Source organism: Crinia signifera, chromosome 2 (assembly GCF_055691185.1).
Source record: "Crinia signifera chromosome 2, ASM5569118v1, whole genome shotgun sequence".
NCBI classification, from domain to species: domain Eukaryota; kingdom Metazoa; phylum Chordata; class Amphibia; order Anura; family Myobatrachidae; genus Crinia; species Crinia signifera.
Window position 1 is genome coordinate 151,218,396 of NC_139218.1, and position 15,998 is coordinate 151,234,393.

The following is a 15,998-nucleotide window of genomic DNA, read 5'->3' on the forward strand; positions in this document are numbered from 1 at the left end:
GGTATAGGGTCAAGAGGAGAGGTAGCAGAGTGGGAGGAAGAGAAAAGTGCAGATACTTCATCTTCATTTGTGGGATCAAATGAAGTAAATGCGTCAGAGGGCTCAGACATGGAATGGAGCAGATCACCAACTGAGTTGGAGGATACCAATTCATCTCTGATCTTGTCAATCTGATCCCTGAAGTAGGAAGCAAGATCTTGTGCATGGATAGTGGCTGGTGGCTTGGGTGAGGGAGGGTTGAGAAGGGATTTAAATGTATTAAAAATATGTTTTGGGTTAGAAGCTTGAGCAGAAATGAGAGTTTGGAAATATGTTTGTTTGGCAGTTTCCAGGGCACAACTATAGGACTGGTAGATAGTCTTATATGTAAAGAAATCCATTGGACTGTGAGATTTACACCATTTACACTCAACTATGCGTGAGATTTTGTAGGTGTCTTGTTCCACGGTTGGCGTCTAGGCCTACGGGGAGTGTGGTGGGTAACTGGAGCCACTTCATCCAGGGCTGTTTTGAGAGTTAGGTTTAGGTGTGATACCGCCATCTCAGGAGTAGTGAATGCAGAAATAGGAGCAAGCTGTTGCTGCAGAGAGGAGGAGAGTACTTGAAAACTAATATCATGAATACTTCTGCATGCTTGAGGTGGATTAAGGGATTTCATTGTTTTTGAGTTTGAAGTACTAGAGGACAGCATGCAGGTGATAAGGTTGTGATCTGAGAGAGGGAAATTAATATTGGTAAATTCAGACACTGAGCACAGCTTAGTGAATACAAGATCATGGCAGTGGCCCTCCCGATGAGTAGAGGAGTCAGTCCATTGAGAGAGGCAGAGAGAAGAGGTTAGAGAGAAGTTTGAAGGCATGAGCAGCAGATTTTGGGCTATCAATAGCAATGTTGAAATCACCCATGATGATGGTTGAGATGTCAGAGGAAAGTAAGTCAGGCAGAAAAATCTTCCAAAAATCGTGTTGGTTGCCAAGGTGGGCGATAGATAGCTGCAACATGCAGCGAGAAAGGAGTGTAAGTTCTGATGGAATGTGCTTCAAATGATGTGAATCTGAGTGATGGAAACTGCGGAAGAACTGTATATGTGAAGGATTGGTATAGTAATATTCCAACCGCACCTCAACTGCTGTCACAGGCCTGGAGGTGTGTGTGAAGTGGAGATCAACGTGTGACAGGGCTGCAGGGGAGGCTGTGCCTGATTGTGAGAGTCATGTTTGTGTTATAGCTAGCAGGTTGAAGTTGTTTGAAATGAAGAGGTCGTGGACGGATGTTAATTTGTTGCCAACAGAGCGTGCGTTACATAGCGCGTTCCATAGCGCTCATTTTAGTGATTTGGGGGCTGAATGGAGGCATTTGATGTTTATGAGGTTAGCTGGATTACTATGTTCCTGAGAGTTAGGTGCCTGCGAGCGGGGCAAGCAGCTGGGGCCTGGATTAAGTGAAATGTCACCAGCTAATAGAAGCAGTAGAGAGAGATAGGTGTAGCTGCAGGTGGTTTGTGAATGTTGTTTATGGCGACAGTTTGTGGATGTTATTGTCAATGTAGAGAGATATGTAAAAATCTCATGAGTGTTAAATAAGAGGGTCATGGATAAGAGGCAGAAATGTGTATAGCGGGCTGAGTTTCAGGGGGGGGGGAGAGAGAGAGGGGGAGAGAGAGAGAGAGAGAGAGAGAAAAGAGACTGATTTTGAGAGCAGACCATGAAGAGCAATAGGTTGTAGTACATGGTGTATAGTAATTTCGGTACTTCACGGCGCCCATCGCATCGCAGACCATAAGGCATGCGATGCGACGAGATTTCCCCCGATGTCATACAATGTTAAAATTGTATAGCATTGTATATGGCATACAATGCGATGCAATTTTAAATTGTATAAGCACCCTAATGGGGGCTTACAATGTTGAATGCACCCCCACTATGAACGTGAACCCGAAGCGTGGCGAGCGCAGCGAGCCCGCGAGTGGCGGCGATACGCGTCCTCCGACCTTTTCATACCCCCACTATCCAAGTTGGCGTGGAGTTGATTTTATATAGTGTGGCGTGCGCAGCGAGCCACCGAGCCCATAGCGTGGCGAGTGCAGCGAGCCCCGCGGAATACATGTAAAGTAATACGTGTCCGCTCGCCACGCTTCGGGCTCGGTGGCTCGCTGCGCTCACCACACTTTATAAAATCAACTCCACGCCGACGTGGATAGTGGGGGTATGAAAAGGTCGGAGGACGCATACCACCGCCGCTCGCCACGCTTCGGGTTGGTGTTCATACTGGGGGTGCATTTAACATTGTGAGCACCCATTAGGGTGCTTATACAATTTAAAATCGTATAGGGGGCTTATTCAATTTTAAATCACATCGGTGTGCATCGGGTGTATGGCATGCGATGCGATTAAAAGTCGTGCGACTTAATATCGGGGGCGCCGTGATAATACAGAAGTACCGTAATTTCTAAACCCTACATATATATGAGTGCACTCTGACTAGCTCCGCTGACTATAGATTGAATACAATGCTATAGCTTGCAGTGAAGTAAATGTTTTAAGTTGTCAAGTTACCCTGTATTAGGCCAAGCAGACACCAGCCTAATATGGCTCCAATTAGCAAGGCATCAATGTCTAAATTTTCAAACACCGGTAGCACAAATTAGAAGCAGATTATGTTATTAGAATAACAGTATGACATACACAAACAGGCAGCATAGTGACAGTGTGAGTATATTGGAGTGTAAGGTAGGTACATACATTCAATTTTAGAGTTTATTGCAAAAGGGTGAATGGCACGTAGTTTTTTAAACTTTCTTAGGCTTGAAGATGTTTTGGTGATGGTTTCATCTGTTCAAGTCCTGAATAAATCCTGAATTTGTTGTTTCATTATATAACCCTTCTAAATAACACCCTTCTAATATAACCCAACAGCCCTGGCTTCAATAGCCTAGTAAAGCTCCCTTATGAATGATGGATCCTGTCCATGTGATTTCAATACCACTAATTTAAAGGTTGAGCAATCCACCCCTCCCCAATTACAAGGCAGGCAATAAAACTCCAATATAAACAAACATTCAAATAGCAGAGTGCCAGCACTTGAAGGTTAAATTATATTTAAACTTTGTAAAGACAACTAAAATCTAGAAAAAATATATTAGCACTGTCTTTAATTACCCAAATCAATATATTTGATAAACTGCAGGAGCAGGCAGGCCAGTATAGAAGTATAGCAGGGATCAATGTAGTTACCTAAATCAATATATTGCATACAAACCATAACCTCACCCTTCTCGCAGCTAACCCTCCCCTGCATACATAAATTTGGGATTCCAGAGTCGGCATTCTGACTGCAGACATCCCATCAACAAAGATTCTAATTACATACCTGGTCATTGCAGGTCAGTATGCAAATAAGAAATAGAAATTGATAATCCCTTGATGTGCTATATTGCCATTTACCCGATCAATGAAGAGAGCGCTGGCCAAAGATTTGGCATGAGCATAACTGAGGTCCGGTGAAATGGCGTCCAAGTGAATACAGAGCTGAAAAAGGCACTTCAGAGAAATCTGCGAGACACCAACAGTGGTGAAGACAGTTTGGAGCTGCAAAAGAGGAACAGGATGAAGCAGCCGACACAAGCAGTGCATAACAAAAGATGAATGTACCTTATAGCTCATTCAGGGTAAATATATGAAGTGGTGATAAAAAGTGGAAAAGTGCGCCAGCTGCTCTGTATAATCCTATAGTTATGCAGATTATAAATGGTACTACAATGCTGATTTATTTATTAGCAGTTATTTATATAGCGCACACATATTCCACAGCGCTTTACAGAGAATAGTTGAATGTACACATCATTTCCTGCCCAATGGAGTTTATAATCTAATCTACAGTATATTCCCTACAACATATACACGCACACACATTCATTCTAGGGTTTATGTTATTGGGAGCCAATTAACCTACCAGTATACAGATGGACCTGCTGTCAGCCATCCTGCCCGATCGCCAGATTTCATGTGCTGGCGCAGGCTGGCGGGCTGATGGGGACGCTTGAGCATCTCACTTGCTCGCGCATTCCCATCAGCAAGACGATGAGGACAGGATGCTTCCCTGCCCATCTCCACTTAAGGGAGACAGGCAGGGAGCAGGCAGGGTGTGGGGGAGAGCGGGCAAGACGGAAGACGGCTGCAGGGGCTTCTGACAAAATGGGGCCCCATTCTGTTGGACTCTGGCAGCATGGCTTCATCTGTATTTTGGATTGTGGGAGGAAACCAGTGTACCTGGAGGAAATCCCAGCAAGAATGTGGAACATATACAAACTCTGCACAGTTAGGACCATGGTGGGAATCAAATCCATGACCTTAGTGTTGTGAGGCAGTAATGCTAACCATTACACTCTCCATGCTGCACAAGTATGAAAATACAATTAAATATAATGCCATATGTGCATACAGGAATTATTAAGAGAGGTTGCCAAGGGAAACGGTATGTTATTACATATCCTCCTATTTATGTTTGGTCTACCCACAGTACGATCATGGGAAGCATGGGAAACTTGAATATTACACACCTGCAAGGGGTTACACAAGTCACAGATTGTTTGTAGTTGTAACACAAATCCATGGTCAGGTGACTAGAACACAAAAAAAGAACAAATGTAACCCTATGGATAGACAACAGACTCATCAAAAAATGAATTCCTCCATTTTCACCTCAGAGTCCGTGTCTAGATTAAGGCGTTGTTTTAGCATAGAGATGTGAGCCTGAAAGAAAAGTTGAAACAAAAAATGTAATGGGAGAAGTAAAAGACAAAACCTACATCTCACAGAAACTTTTGAAAAGATCATTTGGATAATTAGATAGAATGCTGTTAGTGAGAGCATATCATCTGTGAACCGTATGATCATTCAGAAACAACATAGTGAGAGGAAGCATAAGCATAAGAATTCTGTTGATATTAACCTATTGGCCGCAGCGGGCTGTCCTGGAAAATTTCCGGGCATACCACTGAGCGGCAGGCTCAGGGATGTTCGGGCGGCTCGGGGGACACGGGAGCACTCAGGAGTTCAGGCGCCCAAGTACTCCCAAGCTGCTGTGAACATCCCCAAGCCTGCCGCCTGTGGTCACTGCTGTGAATGGTGGCTGGGCAGGGGAGGGCCCTATGTTCTGTGGTGGGTTTGTCCAGCCCCAGCAAAACCCACCACTCAAGGGGTTAAAAGAACACAATGAGAATGGACATTCAGTAGTTTATTTACAAAGATGGGAGTTCTTTTGAAGATGGAATGCTGCCATGGGCAACCAATAAGTAAGAATATATTATATTCTAGAAGATGCTAAATAAATAAGTAGATTCTAATTGGTTGCCCATAGCAACATCCCATCTTTGGGGGGCATTCAACTAGTGATTTTATTTGCACCTTTTAAAAAGGTGCATGGGCATTTGCCCTATTCAATTGGTGTGACCATTTTTTTTTGCCTAGGTGAAAAATTTTGGTAATGGCAAAAACACCTGGATTGCCAAACTAGCCGTCGATTCACGACTCCCCCCCCCCCCCCCCCCCCTAAAAAAAATAAAAACAGTAAAAAAGCACAGAATAATTTCCAGTTTTACAATAAAAACTGAACTAATTGAAAACCACAGAATGTGCTGAAAGCTTGTGGATACCACAGGAAGGGATGCAGTTGAAATCCCGGCGGTCAGAATCCTGGCACTTTGTCCCTCTGTGGGTGTCCACGACACCCATAGAGAAAGAATCAATTAGTGTGCAGAGCGAAGTGAGGCACCGGGCCCGCAAGGGGGGGCGATCCACGTTTCCCCCTTGTCGGGATTTCGGTGGTCAGGATTCCATGCTGCCGCGATTTCAAACCAATCCCCACAGGAAAGCTCGGAAGTGTAATGCACATGGTTATGGCAGTAGCACATGGCTTTCTGAATATACTTCATGCAGACAAGTAAAAAAATAAATAAATCACACATATAGTAGTGTGGTTTCTATGCAGATATGTTTGCTGTATCATACAGGTGACAGGCTGAGTAAAGTTTCACTTCTAGATGAAAAGTCAGAGTGAATGTTAGATACATTTCATTCAGGTGATCAATATTCTGATCAAATGTACCTTGACGGGTGCTGGCAAAATCTCCTCTGTGGTGGTTATTTGTGTCATTTCGGCTTCCTGTGACTGAGATTGGGAAATTGTGCTCAGTTCATTAGTACAGACTTTTACATTTGGGTTACTGACATCTTCTAGAGCGGCTTCCCTCTCACTGACGGCTTTGGGAACAGGCTCTTTATACCAGCCTAACTTAAATTTCTCAGTGGCAACCGGGTTTAGGTCTGCGCATAGTATTTGCAATCTCTCTGCCACGTGAGGGTTCAGAAGAGGGGTCCCAATGCCACAGTTTCTCAGAAGCTGTTGTGTAAGGTGAAGTAACCAAGCATCTGAGAAGCAATCCTTTACACTGATGGCCTCTGCCAAAAGCTGGATACATGGTGCTGGCAACAAAGGAAACACCAAATTCAGGATGCTGAATAAGTTTCTCTGCAACTGCAGCGGAAGCAAGGCAAGTCTTGGCTTTCTGAGAATAAAGTACAAGATGCAATACAGTTAATTTTTTTTATATGAAATACAAACCATTTTAGTTTTCACAAAATTTTACAAATTATAATTAAATTTCTTCTAAAAATAATACAATGTGAAGGAGCCCTTAGTAGATAGACAGGTAACTTAAAAATACCCCAGAAGGTATATAATGGAGCTCCTATTCTTACCTGGTTTCTTCAGGGATTACCCAATCAGTAAAAGGAAGTTGTGGGGCACTAGGTGTCCCAGGGGGGCGGCCCAGGGAGGAGCTGTGTTGCTGAAGCAGCAGTAAGAGAATGTCTGGGTGTCAAGCCCAGACAGCAATACAGTACCAAGAAAAAAGGGGGTTCAAACTGCGCTAAGCTGACAAACATGCAACAGGTGTATAAAAGTAACAAGTTTATTTGGTAAAAATACTTGGTATTAAAAGGCAATATTCAATTGCTTAAAGGTTAAAAGGGTACTGCTGTTATTGTGTAGAAACCATTTTTAAAAGATTTGTATAGTCATCCACTGTTAAGTGTAGTTGTCCTGTCCTGTGTCCGTTCCTATTACGCTTCCTTATTGTATCTCAGTAATTGAGGCAAAAAGTGTTTTCTCCAAGCCTGGGGCTCTGTTTGTGGGGAGGCTGCGCTCTCCTGCCGTATTTGTGCTGGCTGTAGGTAGTCCCAATAAAGTTGGCCGTTGGAGTGGTGTGGGAGCTGGTCCGGTCACAGATTATCCTTGGTGGACAGGGTGCCAGTTGGTGAAATGGGTATGCTGTAGGTCACCTGGTGACCTACAGCATACCCATTTCACCTATTTTTACCAAATAAATGTGTTACTTTTATACACCTGTTGCATGTTTGTCTGATTACCCAATCAGTCTCTGAAAACAAATCTACACACTGAAACAATACTAGTAGGAAACCTGGGTTGCCACATGTATAGAGGCGTATACTCACATGAAATGGAGGGCTTTGGTAAAGCCCAGCCCCTCTGCAGCTGCTGGGCACACTCCTATGAGTAGTGGCATAGCTAGAAATTTTTCACCCCCCTGCACAAAATAATTCTGGCTAGCCCCCCCAAGAAGGGGCGAGGCGATGGACTACGGGCACCGCTGGCTGAGCTGACAGGCAGCAATGAGTCAGTGAGTTGGTCCCGCTCCGTGCATATCTAATGAGCGGGGACCCAGTGCAGTGCATATTGAATGAATGGGTCCCCACCCGGTGCATATGTAGCATACTGCTGCCTGGGTCACCTGTCAGTTCAGCCAGAGGCGCCTACCACAGACCCCGCTGGCAATGCTCCGCCAAGCCGCTGCGGGGTCTGTCACATATGTAGCTACGCCACTGCCTATGAGTACGATACGATAGTGAGGTCAACGGCCAAGCATGCCGCCATTTGTGATGCTGACAGGGTTACCCTGCCCCCAGAGGTGATGCTGGCTGGGCCACACCAACTTTTTGAGTGCTCACATGCACCTTGTTGACTACATGCAGACTCACTCACGAGTAATCAGGGTAGAATGTGTTGCTACAGGATACCACAAGGCAACCAAATAGGCTAGAAGCACCCCCTGTTCTTTTGCTTAACTCTCCTACTATTCTTTTCCCCCAATAGAACAAGCAGCCAATTGAGAAATTCCCATAAAAATACCTTTTTTTGAATACCTGAAATATTTACATCTTGCCTATTTGCTCTTCTACTCATTCTCACAGAAATGTACGATCATCTAATCTGCTAGGAACATTATATATCAGTGAGATTATCTGTGAGGAAATTAGAACTTAAATACATTGGGTGCTAGTAATAAAAGTTGAATCTCTGAGCTTTTTGTAATTAAACAGAGCTGGTATGAATACATTGACAAATACAACTATATATTATCATTAGTATTTAGTGGTTAATCATTGTGACGTCACCTAAAAAAAACAAGCCATTATAATAATACTGATATTATATGTATATATAAAAGGTGGATAATATACTTTTCTACAAGGTTATTTTTTCTTTGTTGATGTATGCAAACAAATAAAAGCTTTTATAATGTGCAATAAGCAGCGCTTATACTAAAAGAGTCTTATATAAAACAATTGGACTGATTTTACATAAAATAGTACAATTTATTAAAACACATATAACATTGACCATTCGTGTGTAAACCTATAGACACTAAGGAGGGTATTCAATCTGAGCCACTATTTACGACGGGGGAAATAGCAGTGAACGCCTATTCAATGCTGTCTTTCCTGACAGCATTGAAGAGGCAGATCGACAGAATGGGCCCAACTTTAAAAGCAATCGGGCCCGTTTTGTCAATTTCGGCCGTAAATTGTCGCGATCGCGGCCAAATATCGACAATCCATGGCCGTTTACGCAGACACGCCCCCTTTTCGCCAATCAAAAAGTGGGACATTGAATCGCACCTGGCGATCTGCGGTCAAACAAAATGAAAACAGGCCAGGGTCACGGCTGTCTGGCCAGATCGACTGTCGTGACCTGGGATTGAATACCCCCCTAAATTGCGCATGTGTCAAACACAAAATCCCACACAGTTCCTGGTATAAAGGTACTGTCCATTCCTATTATGTCTCTGATGGTAGGTGCTTGGAATGTATTAAAGAGGATATTTACAGTCCACCATAAATTAGTTTATGGTCCCGCACTCCTGTTTGCCGCCTGTTGGGTGTATTTGGCTGATCTTGATGGAATCCAGTCCACCATGGTGTGGATGGTCCCAATGGTGAACTCCCGTGGATACAAGCACTGGTTCTGGAAACCTTCTTGGGCTGGTTCGGATCAGTTCAGATCTGATCCAAACCAGCTCGAGAAGGTTTCCAGCACCATGGTGGACTGGATTCCATCAAGACCAGCCTAATACACCCAACATGAGGCAAACAGGAGTGCGGGACTATAAACCCATTTATGGTGGATGGTAAATATCCTCTTGGCACGCTTGGCATCTCATTGATGAAATAGCCACATAGGCTGATGTCAAGACAAGATTCCAAACATCATCTTCCAGCATTCCAAGATTTACCTCTAATTCCACTCAAGGTATTCCCAAGCAGTCATGTAGCAAAAAGGCTTTAACATCAGAAGTCAGATCAAAGACTGCAAAACCGTACCCAGGCAAAATGGGCCAATTGCCAACAAATTTGGAGCGGACTTCACCTCACACTCCTTTTGAATGTATTTCCAATGGCAACACTTTATAATTACATTACCCCGAGAACTTGCACTTTATTTATTACCAACTGAATCACTTTCTGTGCAGTATAGGAAAAACAAGCCCAAGCTATTAGCCCCTGCTGAAGTTTCCCATCCTCTGTTGGGGAGAACCACATTAAATAGTACAATTGCAGATCAGGCAACGCCATTTGCGACTTCAGAAAAAGCCTACAAATATCTTTAACCCCTTCCCGACATTTGACGTACATTTACGTCATGGTCGGGAAGCACTTCCCGACACATGGCGTAAATGTACGTCATGGATTTAAACTGTCACCGCGTCTATAGACGCGGTGACAGTTTCAACATGTCTGCTGTCCCTGACAGCAGACATGTCCGTGCATGCCCAGGGGGGGCTGCGATGCCGCCCCCCCGTCGGCGATCGCTGTGATTGGCTGTTCAGTGTGAACAGCCAATTACAGCGTTTTCCTGTGTCACCGGCGAATAACGTTCGCCGGTGACACGGGATCAGAGGTGATTGGTGCTGTAAAGTACAGCACCAATCACCGCGGGGTGTAAGGGTGACACTGGTGTCACCCCACCTCACCCCGCCCGCCCCCAAAGGCCGTGATTGGTTCGTCGGACCGACGGACCAATCACAGCCAAGGAGGGGGATTTAAACTAACGGTGACTGCACTGCAGACGCCATTCCGGTCTGGAATAGCGTGCAGTGCGGTCACCGTACCCCCCTGCCGCCATACTGACCAGAACCTTGCTCCATACTTGCTCCATACTTACCTGATCGCTGCTTCATCACTGCTTCCTGGATCCTGTTGCTACTTGTGCCTTCCTGTGAAATTGTGCTGCTGCAGTGTACTAGCTAGATAGAGAGAGAGATAGATAGAGAGATAGAGAGAGATAGAGAGAGATAGAGAGAGATAGAGAGAGATAGAGAGAGAGATAGTGTCAGAGAGTGCTATATTTTGTGCTGCTGCAGTGTGATATAGTTATAGATAGAGAGAGAGAGATAGAGAGAGAGAGATAGATAGAGAGGCCTAGTGACAGAGTGCTATATTTTGTGCTGCTGCAGTGTGATAGTTATAGAGAGATAGAGAGAGATAGAGAGAGAGAGATAGAGAGAGAGATAGTGTCAGAGAGTGCTTTATTTTGTGCTGCTGCAGTGTGATATAGTTATAGAGAGAGATAGAGAGAGAGAGATAGATAGAGAGGCCTAGTGACAGAGTGCTATATTTTGTGCTGCTGCAGTGTGATAGTTATAGAGAGATAGAGAGAGATAGAGAGAGAGAGATAGAGAGAGATAGTGACAGATTGTGCTATATATTTTTGATATAACTGACTGCTGCCCCCTCCTTTTGTGCTGATCAGTATAAATTAACTGATCAGCAACTTTTTGGGGGCGCAGGTTTTTTTTTATATATAGATATACCTGTCAGTGCTGCTGCTGCAGTGTCATAGAGTGATAGATAGTGAGAGATAGAGAGATAGAGAGAGATAGTGACAGAGAGTGATAGAGAGTGCTAAATTTTGTGTCTGCTGCCCCCGCCTTTTGTGCTGATCACTATATCTGAGGTGATCAGCAACTTTTTTGGGGGTACAGAGGTTTTTTTTTTTTATATATACCTGTCAGTTGCACCAAAGGTTGTGCACCTGCTGCACCTCACTGGTAATCAGTGTCGCATCACTGATCACCTTTTTTTTTGTGTGTGTGCTGTGGGGTCTTTTTTTAATTTTTTTTTTACACACACTGTGATTTTGTGGGTGTCCTGTGGCCGCTGTGCGCTGATCAGTGACGTACATCACTGATCATCTTTTTCGGCACAGGGTTGATCTATATATTTTTTTTTTTTATCAAATTCCTGTTGCCTTTGAGCGCTGTTCAGTGACAGACGTTACTGACCAACATCTGTGCTCAATTTTTGGCGCAGGACCTTTTTTTTTTTTTTTAACCCCTTAAATTTTTTATTTTTAACCCCTTCATTTTTTTTTTTTTTATTGGTATAAAGTATTTTTTTTTTTCTGCACCACATACACACTACACACTACATACCCCCCGGATTGAAATAAAGTTTGTACCCCCCCCTACACTGTACACGTGTTGAAACATTTCACTACCAGTAACACAAAAATAAAAATGTCCTCCCAAATGTCCTCCCAAATGTCCTCCCAAATGTCCTCCCAGTCATCCAGGAGAATGTATTCAGTGGAGGAGGCATATGCCATGCTTGCTTCTGACTCTGACACAGCCAGTGATGCAAGCGGGGAATTTGAAGGATTCGCCTTAAGCTCCTCTTCCTCCTCTGGTGATGAGGGACCCCCTCAAAGACGCCCCCGTAGAGCAGCTGAGACCCCCCCCCCAATAATTGATCTCGTATGGACCCCACCACCAGACAATTTTGAGCCCCAGGTTCCTGAGTTTTTGGCCATGCCAGGAATCCAATTTGATTCCACAGGTCTCAGAGAAATTGACTTTTTCAAATTATTTTTCTCTGATGATTTTATAAATTTAATGGTGGACCAAACTAATTTATATGCCCAGCAGTTTATTGCTCAAAACCCCACGTCATCATTTGCTAGGTGGACCCCTGTAGATGCAGTAGAGATGATGACGTTTTGGGGTCTGGTGTTTCATATGGGCATAGTAAAAAAGCCAGAAATTAGGCAATATTGGAGTACAGATGTTCTGTACAGTACTCCATTTTACCGTATGGCCATGACCCGGACTCGATTTGAGACAATTCTTAAATTTATACATTACACCGATAATGCACAGTGCCCACCCAGAGATGATCCCACCTTTGACCGGCTATTCAAAGTCAGGCCGGTCATTGATCATTTCAGTGCCAAATTTGAAGAGGTGTACATCCCTGAAAAATTTATTTGTATCGACGAGTCCCTTATACATTTTAAAGGAAGGGTTAAATTCCGCCAGTACCTTCCCAGTAAGAGGGCAAGGTATGGCATAAAAATGTATAAACTGTGTGAAAGCACCTCAGGGTACACCCACAGGTTTAGGGTTTATGAAGGGAAGGATTCAAGAATTGAACCGCCAGAATGCCCCCCCTCCCTCGTAGGTGTTAGTGGGAAAATTGTCTGGGATTTAGTGCACCCCTTCCTGGATAAAGGTTATCACCTCTATGTGGATAACTTTTACACCAGCATCCCCCTGTTTAAGGCCCTTGGTTCAAGAGGTACAGCAGCTTGCGGTACTGTGCGCAAGAACCAAAGAGGCCTCCCAAAAACGCACATTGCCCAAGTAATGAGAAGGGGTGAAAGCAGGGGAATATGCAACGAAAATATGTTGTTGGTCAAATATAAGGACAAGAGGGATGTCCTTATACTGACAACAATTCACGGAGACAGTACCACCTCCGTCCCTGTACGAGGTACCAGTACCCACACCTCAAAACCTAATTGTATCCTGGATTACAATAGGTACATGGGCGGAGTGGATCTTTCAGATCAGGTACTGAAGCCGTACAGTGCCCTGCGGAAAACAAAAATCTGGTACAAGAAGGTGGCCGTGTATATCATCCAGATGGCACTGTATAACGCTTACGTGCTATTCCGTTCTACCGGCCAGAGGGGGACATTTATGCACTTTCAAGAGGAAGTCATAAAGGGCCTAATATTTGGGAACCAGCAGGCAGAGGGCCCCAGTACTTCTAGTACTGGCCCCCGTATTGTACCAGGGCAGCATTTTCCTGATGAAATCCCCTCCACTGGAAAAAAGGGCAGGACACAAAAAAGGTGCAAAGTTTGCTATAAAAAGGGAATAAGAAAGCAAACTATTTTCCAGTGTGACACTTGCCCCGACAAACCCGGCCTATGTATAAAGGAGTGTTTTAAAATATACCACACATCTATGGAATATTAGGTTCATAATTTCACCGTGCTTCGGGGGTCTTGCTAATGCCACATAGCACCCACCATTCATTCCACCAGAATCTGAGCCGCAAAATCCAAAAATCACTCCTTCCCTTCAGAGTCCTGCCATGCACCCAACTGGTATTTTTTGGTCACATGTGAGGCATTGCCGTACTCGGGAGAAATTGGGGCACAGATTTTGGGGTGCTTTGTCTCCTTCATTCCTTGTGAAAATGAAAAATTTTGAGCCAGAACTGCATTTTTGTGTAAAAAAATGTAATTTTTCATGTTCACTGCCCACTTGTATCAAAATTGGTGAAACCCCTGGGGGTTTGAAATGTACACTATACCCCTAGATGAATTCCCTGAGGGGTGTAGTTTGCAAAATGGGGTCACTTGTGGGGGGGTTCCACTGTATTGGTGCTTTGGGGGTCTTGCTAATGCGACATAGCACCCACCATCATTCCACCAGAATTTGTGCTGCAAAATCCAAATATCACTCCTTCCCTTCTGAGTCCTGCCACTTTTTGGTCACACATGAGGCATTGCCGTACTCGGGAGAAATTGGGGCACAGATTTTGGGGTGCTTTGTCTCCTTCATTCCTTCTGAAAATGAAAAATTTTGAGCCAGAACTGCATTTTTGTGTAAAAAAATGTAATTTTTCATTTTCACTGCCCACTTGTATCAAAATTGGTGAAACCCCTGGGGGTTTGAAATGTACACTATACCCCTAGATGAATTCCCTGAGGGGTGTAGTTTGCAAAATGGGGTGACTTGTGGGGGGGTTCCACTGTATTGGTGCAACATAGCACCCACCATTCATTCCACCAGAATCTGTGCTGCAAAATCCAAAAATCACTCCTTCCCTTCTGAGTCCTGCCATGCACCCAACTGGTATTTTTTGGTCACATGTGAGGCATTGCCGTACTCGGGAGAAATTGGGGCACAGATTTTGGGGTGCTTTTTCTCCTTCATACCTTCTGAAAATGAAAAATTTTGAGCCAGAACTGCATTTTTGTGTAAAAAATGTAATTTTTCATGTTCACTGCCCACTTGTATCAAAATTGGTGAAACCCCTGGGGGTTTGAAATGTACACTATACCCCTAGATGAATTCCCTGAGGGGTGTAGTTTGCAAAATGGGGTCACTTGTGGGGGGGTTCCACTGTATTGGTGCTTGGGGGGTCTTGCTAATGCAACATAGCACCCACCAAAATTCCACCAGAATCTGAGCTGCAAAATCCAAAAATCACTCCTTCCCTTCTGAGTCCTGCCATGCACCCAACTGGTATTTTTTGGTCACATGTGAGGCATTGCCGTACTCGGGAGAAATTGGGGCACAGATTTTGGGGTGCTTTGTCTCCTTCATACCTTCTGAAAATGAAAAATTTTGAGCCAGAACTGCATTTTTGTGTAAAAAAATGTAATTTTTCATTTTCACTGCCCACTTGTATCAAAATTGGTGAAACCCCTGGGGGTTTGAAATGTACACTATACCCCTAGATGAATTCCCTGAGGGGTGTACTTTGCAAAATGGGGTGACTTGTGGGGGGGTTCCACTGTATTGGTGCAACATAGCACCCACCATTCATTCCACCAAAATCTGTGCTGCAAAATCCAAAAATCACTCCTTCCGTTCTGAGTCCTGCCATGCACCCAACTGGTATTTTTTGGTCACATGTGAGGCATTGCCGTACTCGGGAGAAATTGGGGCACAGATTTTGGGGTGCTTTTTCTCCTTCATACCTTCTGAAAATGAAAAATTTTGAGCCAGAACTGCATTTTTGTGTAAAAAAATGTAATTTTTCATTTTCACTGCCCACTTGTATCAAAATTGGTGAAACCCCTGGGGGTTTGAAATGTACACTATACCCCTAGATGAATTCCCTGAGGGGTGTAGTTTTCAAAATGGGGTGACTTGTGGGGGGGTTCCACTGTATTGGTGCTTGGGGGGTCTTGCTAATGCGACATAGCACCCACCAAAATTCCACCAGAATCTGAGCTGCAAAATCCAAAAATCACTCCTTCCGTTCTGAGTCCTGCCATGCACCCAACTGGTATTTTTTGGTCACATGTGAGGCATTGCCGTACTCGGGAGAAATTGGGGCACAGATTTTGGGGTGCTTTTTCTCCTTCATACCTTCTGAAAATGAAAAATTTCGAGCCAGAACTGCATTTTTGTGTAAAAAATGTAATTTTTCATTTTCACTGCCCACTTGTATCAAAATTGGTGAAACCCCTGGGGGTTTGAAATGTACACTATACCCCTAGATGAATTCCCTGAGGGGTGTAGTTTGCAAAATGGGGTGACTTGTGGGGGGGTTCCACTGTATTGGTGCTTGGGGGGTCTTGCTAATGCGACATAGCACCCACCAAAATTCCACCAGAAT

At 44.1% G+C, this 15,998-nt stretch overlaps 1 protein-coding gene across 4 annotated transcripts in view; it reads right to left on the bottom strand.

Moving 5' to 3' along the window:
* The window catches only part of FANCE (FA complementation group E), a 49,555-nt gene that overhangs the window by 7,360 nt on the left and 26,197 nt on the right, over positions 1-15,998 (bottom strand). For 3 of the 4 annotated variants that reach the window (XM_083173119.1, XM_083173121.1, XM_083173120.1), the window contains 4 exons: positions 6,106-6,565; positions 4,701-4,751; positions 4,559-4,621; positions 3,444-3,587 (listed from right to left, as the gene is read on the bottom strand). In XM_083173119.1, the coding sequence (XP_083029245.1) occupies positions 3,444-3,587; positions 4,559-4,621; positions 4,701-4,751; positions 6,106-6,565 (718 nt within the window). The remainder of the gene's footprint in view (positions 1-3,443; positions 3,588-4,558; positions 4,622-4,700; positions 4,752-6,105; positions 6,566-15,998) is intronic. The other variant, XM_083173123.1, reaches the window with a different exon arrangement.